General features: G+C 46.3%; 3 protein-coding genes across 3 annotated transcripts; all 3 read right to left on the reverse strand.

Annotated features, from left to right (window-relative positions):
- Nucleotides 1-1,269: 1,269 nt before the first annotated feature.
- Nucleotides 1,270-2,379, reverse strand: LOC142570429 (uncharacterized). The gene is made up of 2 exons (XM_075678814.1): nucleotides 2,284-2,379; nucleotides 1,270-1,924 (listed from the first exon to the last, which is right to left on the reverse strand). Exon 2 carries the CDS (start codon nucleotides 1,888-1,890, stop codon nucleotides 1,270-1,272), a length of 621 nt encoding a protein of 206 aa, XP_075534929.1. The 5' UTR covers nucleotides 1,891-1,924; nucleotides 2,284-2,379.
- Nucleotides 2,380-4,422: 2,043 nt separating this feature from the next.
- Nucleotides 4,423-5,860, reverse strand: LOC142572634 (uncharacterized). The gene is made up of 2 exons (XM_075681886.1): nucleotides 5,756-5,860; nucleotides 4,423-5,433 (listed from the first exon to the last, which is right to left on the reverse strand). Exon 2 carries the CDS (start codon nucleotides 5,400-5,402, stop codon nucleotides 4,854-4,856), a length of 549 nt encoding a protein of 182 aa, XP_075538001.1. The 5' UTR covers nucleotides 5,403-5,433; nucleotides 5,756-5,860; the 3' UTR covers nucleotides 4,423-4,853.
- Nucleotides 5,861-11,134: 5,274 nt separating this feature from the next.
- On the reverse strand, nucleotides 11,135-12,438 carry LOC142570962 (uncharacterized). The gene is made up of 2 exons (XM_075679258.1): nucleotides 12,367-12,438; nucleotides 11,135-11,981 (listed from the first exon to the last, which is right to left on the reverse strand). Exon 2 carries the CDS (start codon nucleotides 11,949-11,951, stop codon nucleotides 11,298-11,300), a length of 654 nt encoding a protein of 217 aa, XP_075535373.1. The 5' UTR covers nucleotides 11,952-11,981; nucleotides 12,367-12,438; the 3' UTR covers nucleotides 11,135-11,297.
- Nucleotides 12,439-13,148: the final 710 nt, after the last annotated feature.

Below are 13,148 nucleotides of genomic sequence, written 5' to 3' on the forward strand. Positions count from 1 at the left end.
AGGACAAAATTTTCTTCAACTGCGAGGCTTCTTTTTTCTTTCCAGTAACCCCTACGGGTTCCCTTTGTAGCAATTGCTACGATTGGGTGGATGTCTCATTTCTCTCTTAATTACTTCTCTCCGCTTTGCGGCTTTCTGCAGAACCATTGCGTCAAATTCTTGCCTTTGCTTCGAGTTGTTGACAAATTCGACTTGGCCCTGCCATCTGCTAGCCGCCTGGTTATCTCAGACGGTAGAGCGGCTGCCCCGAAAAGGCGGTGGTCCCTGGTTCATGTTCCGGACTAGAACAGATTTTTATTCAACTGCGAGGCTTTCTTTCGAGGAACCCGTATGGGTTTCCTTTTTAGCAATTCCTATGATTTGGTGGATGTCTCATTTTCCCTTAGTTAATAGTACTAATAGTATGTGGTGCAGCTTTACCATTTGCCCGCACAAGGTGGGCAGAATTTCGTAGATTTATTACAACTGCATTCATAATCCTGTAAGACAGGGCAAACTTCGTAGGGAAATCTGGTTTTGTGAGGTTAAAAACATGTAAAGAAACTTTTTCAGGGTGCGAAGATCAGGAATTATCGGCTTTTGCCCGAAAACGAAGGACCCTACATTTAAGCTAGCTTGAAGATCCGGGACATCTGTCAACACGATGGTCGTTTGCGTATCCCATTTCTCGAGGAGCGAGATTAGAGCTTGTAAATCGACTGCCCAGGATCTTCGAATCTGAAGCATAGCCAGTTGCACAGACGTTAAATCAGTAAAACAAAAAGGCTACAGAAATTAAGAGAATTGTCTCCGAATGTGTAGGTTCTGACTCAGCGGTTACTTCACTTTTGCTTTTGTTTCCCAAACTTCTGTTGGCCCACCCCCCAAACTTCAGTTGACCAACGCCTAAATTTAAGTTGGCCTGCCTCCGGATTCCAAGTTCAGCAGCACAGCGTCGATCAATCGAGGATCGTAACGAGCATGCTATCATTTACAACACTGCGTTAGCATCGACAAGATCAAATTTATTCTCAAGTAGAACAATATATATTCTTGTTACAAATATAATACTAAGTAAAAGATTATTTCAATATTGTATACGAGCCCATGGCTCGAAGCTGCGTGATTGTCACTGCGCCTGGATGCCTTGGCCGAGGGAATTTCAGGGCAAACGTGAAGATTCCCACCTTCTCGCAGCACTTGGTAATACTGCTGGAGCAATCAATTGCAGTGGCCAGGGAGCCCCAGAGCTGCGGTGCTCTTCTTGGAGACCTCATCTCGCACTAAGTATTACGCCAAGATGGCTACTGCCGTGGGGAAGTCGGTCGCGGAAAGAATCGCGCATGTTGTGACCACAAGCCTGCAGCTGTCGCCAGCAAGGCCTGTTGGTGGCGACAGGCCTTGCGTCTGTGCGTTGCCGCAGCACTCGGTGTTCCTCGCGTTGAGCAGTGCGCCGCAGCAATCGTCGTCGTCCGTTTCATCCGCACGGGTCCTGTTTTTATTTCGAACATTGACGCTGAAACCTCCCGGCTGCGGATACTGCAGGAATTGCGCGTCTTTGATCGTTTCGAGATCATCGATGATGTAATCGCAGAGAAAACATGGAGCTTGCAGCTCGATCTCGGCGTTGGCCTTGTTCTTGGTCAAATAGGGGGTGACGAACGCGCAGACAGTACCGCCGATGAAGCAGTGGCTTTGCCCGAATGGACGCGGTAGCCCAGGAAAAACAATGGAATTCGGCGTCAAGTCCAAGACGGGTGGCGCTGTGCCAGACACGGGCATCACATCGAAGCCGTCGTTGATGATACGCTTGATGTCGCCGGTGTATTCGCTCTCGTGTACGCATGCAGACGGGGCTGTCTTCCACGCCTGGTCCGGCTGCTGATCTGTACGTGTCTGGCAAATGGCCATCGCCCCCGTGGAAGTCACCAGATATTCCCCTTATCTGCAACGTAGACAAAAAAAAAAAAAAGAAGATGAGCGGAACTAACACATCGAGTGCCGTAGGGAGAAATCAATTTACGGGCAACCGCATATTGGAAATCTGTGAGACCTCAAGGGTAAAAGACATGATGAGTGGTCATTAAAACGTGACAGGTTGTTTTTAGGCTTACAATTTCCATTGCTGATGTGGTTCGCCGTTGTTATATCATATACGCCTATCATATACGTGCATCATATCATATAACATATCACCGTAGAACAGATCACGACTGTAGAACATCAGTGTACAACAGAGCCGCACGGTGCGAGCTGTAAACGAACCACGAAGGAGCGAAAGTCTATAAATATATCGCAACTTACTCGCTTTCGCCGAGTTCCAACTTGAGGGCTAGCTAGGCTGGCAGAAACGGGGCAGGCTACACTTCTGTGACAGGCCAAGTGGAACGCAACGCCAAGTGCGGTTTGTAGGCGCGTTCTTCTTTCTTTTCCTTATTTAAAGGAGATGATGATTCCCTTAAAGTGCGGTAACAGCGCATTCTCGGGGCAGGTGAGAATCGAGGACAATCATACAGTATTGATCATGCTACCTATCTTGCGGCACTTTGATTTAAGCAAACGTTTCTGTACATGGCTACGAAGTTAAAGCCGAAAATGGCAAATCCGCAACTAGAGTGCCACTGAGGAACTTCAGTTGATCACTTAAAATGTCACCCAAATACCTCGCGGGCAGGAGCTTAGCAGTGTTTGTGACAAACTTCAATATAAGACAGTAACTGATCAGGTCTGTCAGTTAAAATCTGCTAACTGCATAATTTTTGATTTCATATAACCGGCAAGCTAGCGTTAAAATTCCATTGATAAGGCATGTGTCAGCAATACGGGAGATGGGGGGTAGCCTATGCTTGGGGTTGTAGAAAAGTTCCTTTCTGAAGGGTCCACATTCAGATAAATATGTTTAGAATGCTGTCGTGAAATTAAATAATGAAAGCTATTTTACAGTAATGACTGCAAAAGGTAATGTGGGTGACGAGAAACCAGACAGGCAGTGGTGCCTGGTATCCACAAATTATATTTTTTGCCGTGAAAATACCCATCACCTCATCTTACGCTTAGTAGGGAGGAAGCCGTGCCCCCACGAAGGCTCCAAACAAATTCCTTCCCACGTGCGCACATTATTACACAAGATGCATCCCACACCATACAAATACGACTGTCAGTTCGGCGGAATACCCAATACGCTCTATTGTATGGTTTGGGAGTGCAATGGTGTCACGCAGGTGCCAGCAAACAGAGGGCCATCTGAGGAGCAGTGGTAGGACCTGCTGATCAGCGCTCACCCGGAGGACCAGAGACGACTGGTGGACCGAGCAAGGTGGACAGCCGAGGGCTATGACATCGTGGGCTAAGGAAGCCACCCACCTGAGTCCTTAGTACAGGATGCCATGACCCTCGGCTGTCCGCCTTACTCAGTCCATCAGTCTTCTCTGGTCCTCCGGGTGAGCCCTGATTACCAGGTCCTACCACTGCTCTACCACTGCTATCTTTGCTGGCACGTCCGTGACATAGAGAAAATTACCGGCTTTATTTTTTAAAATAACGTTTATTTCATCATAACAATCATCATAATCATCATCATCATCATCGTCATCATCATTCAAACTCGCTACATCAGGCGGAAGCCTGATTCCGCCGATTCCACTGCTCGCGCACCTTAAGCCTGCTGGGCGTGTCCTCGTGGTCTTTTTTGACCGGACCGTTCTGGCACGTAGTAGTGCGCTACAGTTATTTGACCTTTTTTTGCGGCATAGTATATCTGAGTTGACGTTTGTCGTTCATCTTGCCTTTTTTCATGTCATAAGGAATGTGGCTATACATGAAATTATTGTACTATAACAGCGTGTTATCTCCTGCCTCGTTGTTTCATTTGTACATAGTGCCGCCGCGGTCTTCAATATATTGTATTGCCAACGCTGTTCCTAGTATGATTTTTAGGTAGCGTTGTTTGCCGGACGCTACAACCAACGCTATTGCTTTGGGACAACGATGACCATTTAATGTACGCCTATTGCCTTAGGAGCAAGCCAGGACCTTGCCAGTGAAATGTGCACTTTCATAGACGTAGACCTAGTTTATGCGAAGGTTATCGCAGTGTAACGGCATGCAGAACACGAATGCAAGGTAACTGGTTCCGCAAGAGCCCACTAGCTTAATTCTATCAATAACACGCTTGACTCCGCTTTGTATGTATGTATGTATGTATGTATGTATGTATGTATGTATGTATGTATGTATGTATGTATGTATGTATGTATGTATGTATGTATGTATGTATGTATGTATGTATGTATGTATGTATGTATGTATGTATGTATGTATGTATGTATGTATGTATGTATGTATGTATGTACTATTCGTCACTCACTTTTATTGCGCGTCAGTTAAATGGATGGTGATCGCAGCATTTCGTGCCCGAACATGTTATCATAGACGACACCGCCATTCGCAAACGAAATGTCATATTTATTTTAAAGGTAACATAGTAAACCCATTTCCTTTATGCAGTCTACTAAATCAAAGGTAACCCAACCTCTACATTTGGGTTGGCATTATTGGAAAAGCGTCCCCCGCGTTATCACGTCTGTCTTTAGAAGCCGTGCATACGACTCCGACCCTGGATATTTTCTCTGGGCGGCTTCCCGTGGCCACGTCAAAGTTTCGCGCCTTTATACAGTGCGCAACTGCACGGCTTGCCTAAGCAGCTGCGGTCGCCTGGAGTTCTCGAAACAGCATTTTAAAGCATGGTGGCCGCCACCCGCACAGCCTGGTCTACAGAAATGACAACGCCCTCGCGAGAGCTCCTGTGATAGGACACCGTCCCGTATGTCGTTACTACGGGTCCGTTGTCGACGTTCTCGAGTCCCTCCCACGGATCATGCTCGGCGGCGGTCGGGTCCAGCTGGGCGTTGCCGCAGCGCTCTCGTAGCCGCATCATCGTCATCGTCATCGTCGTCGTCGTTGCCGACGACGGCGTTCGCTTCACACGTGGCGCTCCTCTTTATCTCTTGGAAGTGCACGTAGCTACCACTTGGCTTCGGGTACTGCGCGAATCGAGCGTGTTTGGTCTTCTGGATAACATCGATGTCGTGATCGCAGAGAGTGGAGGCAGCTTGCAACTCGAGCTTGGTCTTGTGCTGGCTCTCTGTCAAGTAGGTAGGTTCGTCAACGAAAAAGCGCCCCGGGGCGAATGCATACGTTAGTCCATAAAAACAGACTGAACGCAGCGTCGCGTCTGAGCAAGGCACCGCCGCGCCAGGCGACGCCGCGGGAATTGCGTTGACGCAGCCGTTGCTGACGCCGGAACGCTTCATGGCACCTGCGCCTCCACTTTCGTGGATGAATGCAGACGAGGCGCCTTTAATCGCACGGCCCGGTTGGCCGTGAAGTTGCTGCTGATCTTTGCGTCCCTGGAAAACGGCCATTGCCCGGGAGTCCCCAGTATGTTCGCCTTTTCTGCAACGTGGACAAAAAACTGGGTGTAAGATATAATCGTTTGAGACCCATAGCAACAAATCAATTCGCGCGGAAAAGTCTAGGGCATCTCTGAGACTACGAGGGAAAATGACATTATGAGCGGAGATGAAAACGTGACAGGTTCGATTTAGGCATAGGATTACAATCGCTGAGTGCCTCGCCGTGGTTATAAGAAAGGCCAGACCAGCAACCTATCGATAATGTCGTATGTGCTAGTTTCGTCACATTAGAACAGAGTCGCACGGTGCCTGTTGAAACGAACAGTGAAGGAGCGAAGGGTAAGCAATAAAGCGTAACTTACGCGTCTTCGCGGCGTTCCAACGTGAAGACTGAGCAGGCAGAAACGGGGCAGGCTACACTCCTGGCACGGTCCGAGTGGAACGCAATCTCACGTGCGGTTCGTGCGCGCGCTCTTTCTTTAAGGACGATGATGATTTCCTTCAAATGTAGTAAGAACGCACTATGGTGGCAGGTGAGACTTCGCTGGTACCATGAGAAGAAAAAAATAAATGAAAATAACATTGCCTTTGGTTTTTACTGAATGAAATTAAATATATTGCGAAACCAGGCCACGTTAGATTTAGGTGCACGGGTATGAACACGATGTGTGAACACGTATGTGGGTGAACACGGTAAACTCCACGAATCATCAAAGGATCATGTGAGCAGTCAACCTGTCATTATGCGCTACACGGTCTGGTGCCACCAGCTTCATTGCAGTACAACTAATTAAGAAACCATTTCAAATACTGGAATATAATTAGAGCGACGACTTGGTGAAGAAAACCGTGTCACTAGGAATAAAAAAGAAAGAAAAGGAATGTTAGAACGCTAATTGAAGCGTAATATAATGGCGGACGAATAATGACGGAGTTTTTTAATTAATATGTTACAAGATCACCTTAAATAGCTAGGTACTGACAACACAATAGTTACTGACGCTTCTATGTGCAATGAGATGGCAGGAGTGGGGATGTTGTAAGGTGCTGCAGCCTTTGTCAGGCAAGAATACTGCCTTTTGCTGGAGCACCTGAGACAGTTGTATGTCTCAAACAACAAATAAATGAAATGAAAAAATGAAAATGACATGAAAATAAAATCTTCTCTTAATTTCTTCAATGGTTTTACTCTCTTACCCTTCTCAACTTGGCAACCATACTTCAGGCAGAATTATGTTCGATGGTATTGGCGTACGGAAAGCTTCCCCAAAGTGTCTCATTAGCTGTTATTGTGACCGAATCGCTGTCTGTATGCACAGGTCTTATGCATCCTTAAATTCAAGAATTGCGCGAATATTTTCTTCAATGTTTCCTCCGTACTTACGACAAGTATACTTGCTTTGGGTACCGGGAGATTGTCGGTTGCACTTGAATGAAACGATCGATCCACTCGCACGAGCATCACTCTATGCCCCTGTCATATCTGTTTTGCCGACATCAGCTGATGTAACCGCGGCTAGGTACAGTAATTTCTCTGTATCGCAATATTCCGCAAAATCCATTCTAACATCGTCTTCTGAATTTCACCATCTTCGTTCTCCTTGGAATTGGTGTCGTTCATGGCAATTTGAAGTTTCCTTTACAAAATGTAGATGCTGTGTACCACGTCCAAACTTTAACTTGCACAGGTTTGGTCTCACTGTGTCGCTTCTGTGTTCTTTCCGCAATGCACCTGAATATATTGAGCATATATCTGTCTCGTGCCACCACTTTTGAAGACAACGAGAACCCTTAGGAGTTTTGTTTCGACAACTTACAGCCACAGCCACAGCCACAGCCACAGCCACAGCCACACCACAGCCACACCACAGCGGTTACAGCCACAGGAACGTTTGTAAAGCCCTCTGCATCTTTTTGCGTGAGACAAAACGAATTGTATGTTGGAATTCTTCAAAATTCTTATAATGTTCACAAAATTCACAAAAATATCTAGATAATTAATTATTCATACCTGTAACAGTAGACACCTTAAATCCCAATTACAAGATACTTATTTCACTTCAGCTTAACTTTTATTTTAAAGAAATGCTAGCAATTCCTTCACCGCCGGATTCATGGCCGATCCCCCACAGTGGGTTGCGCCGTTTCAGTAGGAAACAAGAACAAGAACTTGGGCTTTCGCTAACCTCGCCAACCATTCTTTCTTTTGGGGCGGCTTCACTGGGATCCAGCCACAGGAAAGCTTCTCTCGCAGTTAACAGTTTTAATAGAGACACAAAAATAATAGCTTGCGGAATTCTAAAATTATCATTCATTATTTAACTTCTATATGTTGAATTATTTTATCTCAAAATTCTAAACAATATTTTTTTTCTTATTTCTAAATTTTATTTCTCCAACCCACGCTCTGCTATGCAAACTTATTAATTCTAATAAAAATGCTGGAAACCCCCTGCCTCTTGGTAAACGGTATGCGCCAAATTTTTGGAGACAAGCCAAGAGAAGACGGATGTATAAGTTTGAAGCTTTTATTATTTCAACACATAAGATGTTTCTTACGAACGTTGGCTGAAAGTGCGGTGGCTAGCTAAACAAACACGTGCTCGTTTCAGATAGAACTTGGCACGCCACTGCTGATCGAACTATACGGCAGGGTGAACTGACGAGGAGGACATGCTAACCGCGACGTACGTTACTGCGCAACTTTTGACCCTTATAATTCATGTATGGTGTTTCTTCCAACACAGGCTGGGAGATTGGTGGCCTTTGTGCATGTATTTTGGATTTTCTTTTTTGATAGTCATGCCAGCACTGTGTGTTGCGGGAAGAGCGGCAGCTGATATATCACTGAAGGTTGCTTACTGGCTGCGTCTGTTTGAATGCGTCCCAGTCACGACAAACTGCGGCATAGACAATTGGCCACCGTGCACAGGAACATCGACACTTTGCCCTTCGTATGCGAAAGACAAGCCGTTCAATGCCTTGCGGAATTCTTTTACCGCTTGGGCTTAGTGCGCGTATATAAATGTAGTTTTAATGTTTCTTGCTGCATAAGTTTGATCGCAAGGTGGTCAAAGCGTAATATATGACCTGCAGCTAGGCGAACAGAGACGGGGCAGTGGAAAATGACAGTGGCAATCCTGAACTCCGATTTTTTGTTTTGTTTCTCCGTTTGCATTTTACATAGTCGCAGCGCAGACACTACATCATGCTGTAGTGTCTGCGATGTTCCTTACCTAGCAGTATTTTGAGTATTCTACATCTCAAACTTCAAGGTCAACTGCAACAACCCTTAACTTGGGGTAAATTGGTTATATATGAGTACGCACTATTGAAGGCAATCTTGGGAAAGCTGCCGGGTTGTTGAGTATTTAATTTTCATTATAACAGTCTTTGAATAGCACCTAAGCCGACGACGCGTTCCCCTGGGGATTAGTGGATATGGCGCAAATACCAGCCCATCGACAGCGATGTTTCTCAGGGCGCCCCAGACAGACGCGAGCGGTGCCTAATCTCGGAGTTTAAGCCAAGGATCCGCGAGTTCTGGGTCATGCGCCACTTCCGACGAGCGGCAATATTGGTGATTAGCGAATATTTTTGTAAGTTTCGGTTAAAAAAACGTCTTCTTTGTGCCTTTGTTGTCGTATCCACTCGTACTTCAAACAAACTTTTGCCTGGAGATCTCGCTGCAGCTACATTATCTGGACATACGTCTTTTACGTGGTCCACAATTTTATTGCAATTCCCCTTTTGTCGGTTTAACACCGCACAGAAATCGAAGGCGATAGAAAAGGCTATTAAAGCGCACCCTGCATTATGTTTGTGCTAGCTCAGCATCACACATTTTATATAACACCAACGGATTCATCTTTCCCAAACGTATTGAGCAATATGACGTTGGCTAAGAAGTTATCGTCACATTTCGTTAAAAATCATGTTACCAACGGCAACATTGCACTGGCACGTAGGGGATAAATAGTTCGCAGATTCCACGCAATGTAGAAGTTTACGCTAATGCGAGGCGTTAGCTCGGACAACGCGTGAGGACAAATTTTCGTTGCATGCTTATAACGTTGATCCCATTTAAGCAATGTGATCTGCGTAAGGTACTCGAGAACGGCAAGGCTTGACGTAGTCGACATACGTTTTTTTTTAAAGTGACAGCACTTGAAGTACTAGCACTGCACGGTTGCTGTATTGTAAAGTCCTTTATTACCGTGTTGACGTGTTTGTGCCACGAGTTTGCAAATTTATGTCGAGATACAGTGGTCGACAGCATGGTGCTGGGTGCCACGTCGAGGAGGTTGAGTAGCGAACGAAGACTGAACTAAGAGACGTAGAGTGGGTTTTCAAATTGTCAAGTCCCCTTCATGACATATGACATCCTCTTTGAGTACTGTTAAAATTATGTCAGAGTTTATGAGGTTGAATCGCTGCCCTATTCAGGAACGTCGGAAACCATTTGCTTGATCGGTTAGAGATGTCATTGGTAACTATAGACCGGTAGAAACAATCGCCATGCTTTCGGCCTTGGTGGTGCCATAGTATTACATCACACTCCTACTGTGTGGTATCAACATGACAATATTTTGGTAATTAATTATTACAAACCACAATTTTAGCGTTATTCTCCTGAAGGGGCCGTTAGAAGACCAATTTTATGCACCACAGCTTTGACGTCTGCAATGGAACACGCGCCTACAGAAAGATCTGAGTGCTGCTCACAAGAGGGAGTGAACATGTGTTGTCTTTGTTTTTATTGTAGAAAAAATGGACTCGCCCGGGCCTGCGAAAGCGGATGTCGAGCGAAGCTCTTGAGTACCACCACTACAACTGCTGAGGGGGTTATGCAGTGCTTTATTGCTTTAGAGCAATGGTATAGCAATGGTAATTTAGAGTAATGGTAGTAATGGGAGTAATGGTAATTTTGACAGCACGCCACCGCCCATAGCGGTGTGGCAACCACATTCAAATCAGGCTGGTTCTTTTATATGCGAAAGGCTACGGACGTCACTGCCCACGTCGCAAGCCGCCGTCGGTGCGGCAACTTGCGCAACAGTAACCTTTACCGCGAAACGTATGCGGGGAGCTTTACGTGCTTCACATTGTTATTTGGAGCACCTTATTATCAATTATGTGGTTCGGTTGATTGTTTTGTGCATGTTCTTTATTAAAACGTGCACTGTTCTATATGTTGTATTCGTGATTCCCAAGAATGTATGCACTGTTAGCCTCACCATGCCGAGCGCTTGAAGCCTCAGCCTTACGGGGGTACGAGCCACTGTTCCTGGCCCTGCACTGCCGCCGAAAACGGCCCGCATTTCTGCTGGCAGACGCGGACTCGAAAAATGCCGACCAACAAGAGGCTAACAGCTTCGCTGTAATAAATCGCGAGTGAAGACGCTGTGCTCAGAGCTTCGCTTTTGCGTATTATTCACATTCCATTCCGTTCACCCATTCCATTAAGAAGTCCGTGTGCTTTAGAAATAGATGTGAGGCGAAATCATACGTAAATGTTCTGTGCCATGACTTCGAGATGTGCTTCCCGGCGTGGTCAATATAACCATATGAGCTGTACCAGACTCGCCGTACGAAGAAAAATAGCTGATCGAACCCAATGATGCTGCGCATTAACATTTATTATCTAACCTAATATTTATATACATTTTGCAAACATGATACACACCAATGCATTAGGAAACATCCACATGGCCGGCTATGTCCTGGGAGCGTGTCCTAGGTAACGCGAGTCCACGGTCGGAAGCCGTGCCCCCGACTCTGCGACTGGATATTCTTCGCCAAATGGCTTCTCGTAGCCATGAGGACGTTGGTTCCTTTCCGCAGCACTCGACCGCAGGGATGGCCTAAGCAGCTGCAGTAACGGGGGGTTCTCCGAGCCGCCATTCAGTGCGTAGTGACCACCGCCCGCACAGCACGTACCACCGTGATGAAAACGCGTGTGGGAGAGCTGTTGATGGTCACCGTCCCGTGTGCCGTTACTAACGGTTCGTAGTGAACGCCCTCGCGCCCCTCCGGATCCAGTTGGGCGGTGCGGCAGCTTTCGGTGTTTCTCGAGTGCAGCGCTGCGTCATCGTCGTCGTTGTCGTTGACTCCGGCGTTTGGCTCACCCATGGCGCTGCTGTTTATTTCGTGGAAGTAATCGTTGCTACCGCTTGACCGCGCGAATCGAGTATGTTTGATCTTGTGGACAACATCGATGTCGTGATCGCAGAGGGTGGAGGCAGCTTGCAACTCGAGCTTTGCATTGGCGAGGCTTTCCGTCACAAAGATAGGTTTGTAAACAAAGGGGCGGCCTCGGTCGAACGCACGCGGTATTCCAGGTAAACAAACAAAAAGTGGTGTCACGTCTGAAAAAGGCGGTGCTTTGCCAGGCGACGTCATCGGGATCATGTTGAAGACGTCGTCGCTGATGTCGGCATGCTTCATGTCGCCCGTGTCTAAACTGCCGTGGATGTACGCAGACGGGGTGTTCTTCTCCGCCTGGTCCGGTTGGTTGCGAAGCGGCTGTCGAACTTTGCGTCGCTGGCAAACGGCCATCGCCTGGAAGTCACCGGATATTTTCCTTATCTGAAATGCACACAATAAATAAATAAATAAATAAATAAATAAATAAATAAATAAATAAATAAATAAATAAATAAATAAATAAAATAATAACTAAACGAGAGAGCTGGCTCTTCGGGTGCCATAGCATGAAATATATTCACGGGAAGCTGTATAGGGTAACTGAAACACTGAGGCAAAACACACGGTGAGCGGAGACGAGAACAGGAGACAGGTTCCCTTTAGGCTTAGGAGTTCCTTCACTGAATACCTCGGCGCAGTTAGCGTAGACCAGCCTGTTGTCAATGTCACGTAGGCTAGCGTCATATCGCTGCAGAAAAGAGCGGCACGTTGCCAGCTTTGAACGGACAGCGAAGGAGCGAAAGGGTATAAATAAAGCACAACTTACTCGTCTTCGCGGTGTTCCAACGTGGAGAACTGGACTGGCAGAAATGGGTCAGGCTGCACTCCTGGCACGTTCCGATGACGAGTACGATGATGATGATTCCTTATTTAATGCCACAAACCCACTGCGGGTAATAGGCCACGAGCCAGGTGGTAATATGATTTTTAAAGAAAGGAAAGAAAGGAAAAAGAAAACAAGGGGAATAAAGTAATCGAAGATGGGAAAGAAACTCTCTGAATCTCACCGTGCGGTTATTGCACGCGTTCTTTCTTTAGTGACAATGATGAGGATGATCATATCCTTAAAACATGGCAATAAGGAACCCTGGGGCCTATAGGCCCTGACTCGGTGGTATTACGAGAACAAAAAGATATACGAAAATAACGGTGAAACCAATTATACATTATACATAAAGTGTAATGCGTAATGCACAGCAGTCGGTTTTGTAAAAAGGATAAACCAGTTAGGAATAACGAATAAGAGAAAGCCAATGCAAGTGTGTTAAAAAGCACCTCACAGACTAGGAGTTAATTTTTCGATTTTGTTTCTGTTATTTTAATACTGGTATATTATAAGCCTCCTATCAAGGTAAGAGCTGCCGTTTTGCTGCAGGAATTGCTCCTGTTGACGACATTGCCCCTTAGGCTGTTACTATAGTTCCATTGCGGACGCGGTCAAGTCCCTCCCGCGGACCATGCTGGACGGTCGTCAGGTCCAGTTGTGCGTTGCTGAAGTCCTCAGGGTTCCTCGCGTGCAGCTGTGCGACGTCGTTCTTACCGACGACG

The sequence above is a fragment of the Dermacentor variabilis genome, chromosome 2 (assembly GCF_050947875.1).
Source record: "Dermacentor variabilis isolate Ectoservices chromosome 2, ASM5094787v1, whole genome shotgun sequence".
Lineage (NCBI taxonomy): Eukaryota > Metazoa > Arthropoda > Arachnida > Ixodida > Ixodidae > Dermacentor > Dermacentor variabilis.

Bases quoted from the DNA above. Each gene is read 5' to 3' on its own strand.
- LOC142570429 (XM_075678814.1), bottom strand. From the start codon at position 1,890: ATGGCCATTTGCCAGACACGTACAGATCAGCAGCCGGACCAGGCGTGG.
- LOC142572634 (XM_075681886.1), bottom strand. From the start codon at position 5,402: ATGGCCGTTTTCCAGGGACGCAAAGATCAGCAGCAACTTCACGGCCAA.
- LOC142570962 (XM_075679258.1), bottom strand. From the start codon at position 11,951: ATGGCCGTTTGCCAGCGACGCAAAGTTCGACAGCCGCTTCGCAACCAA.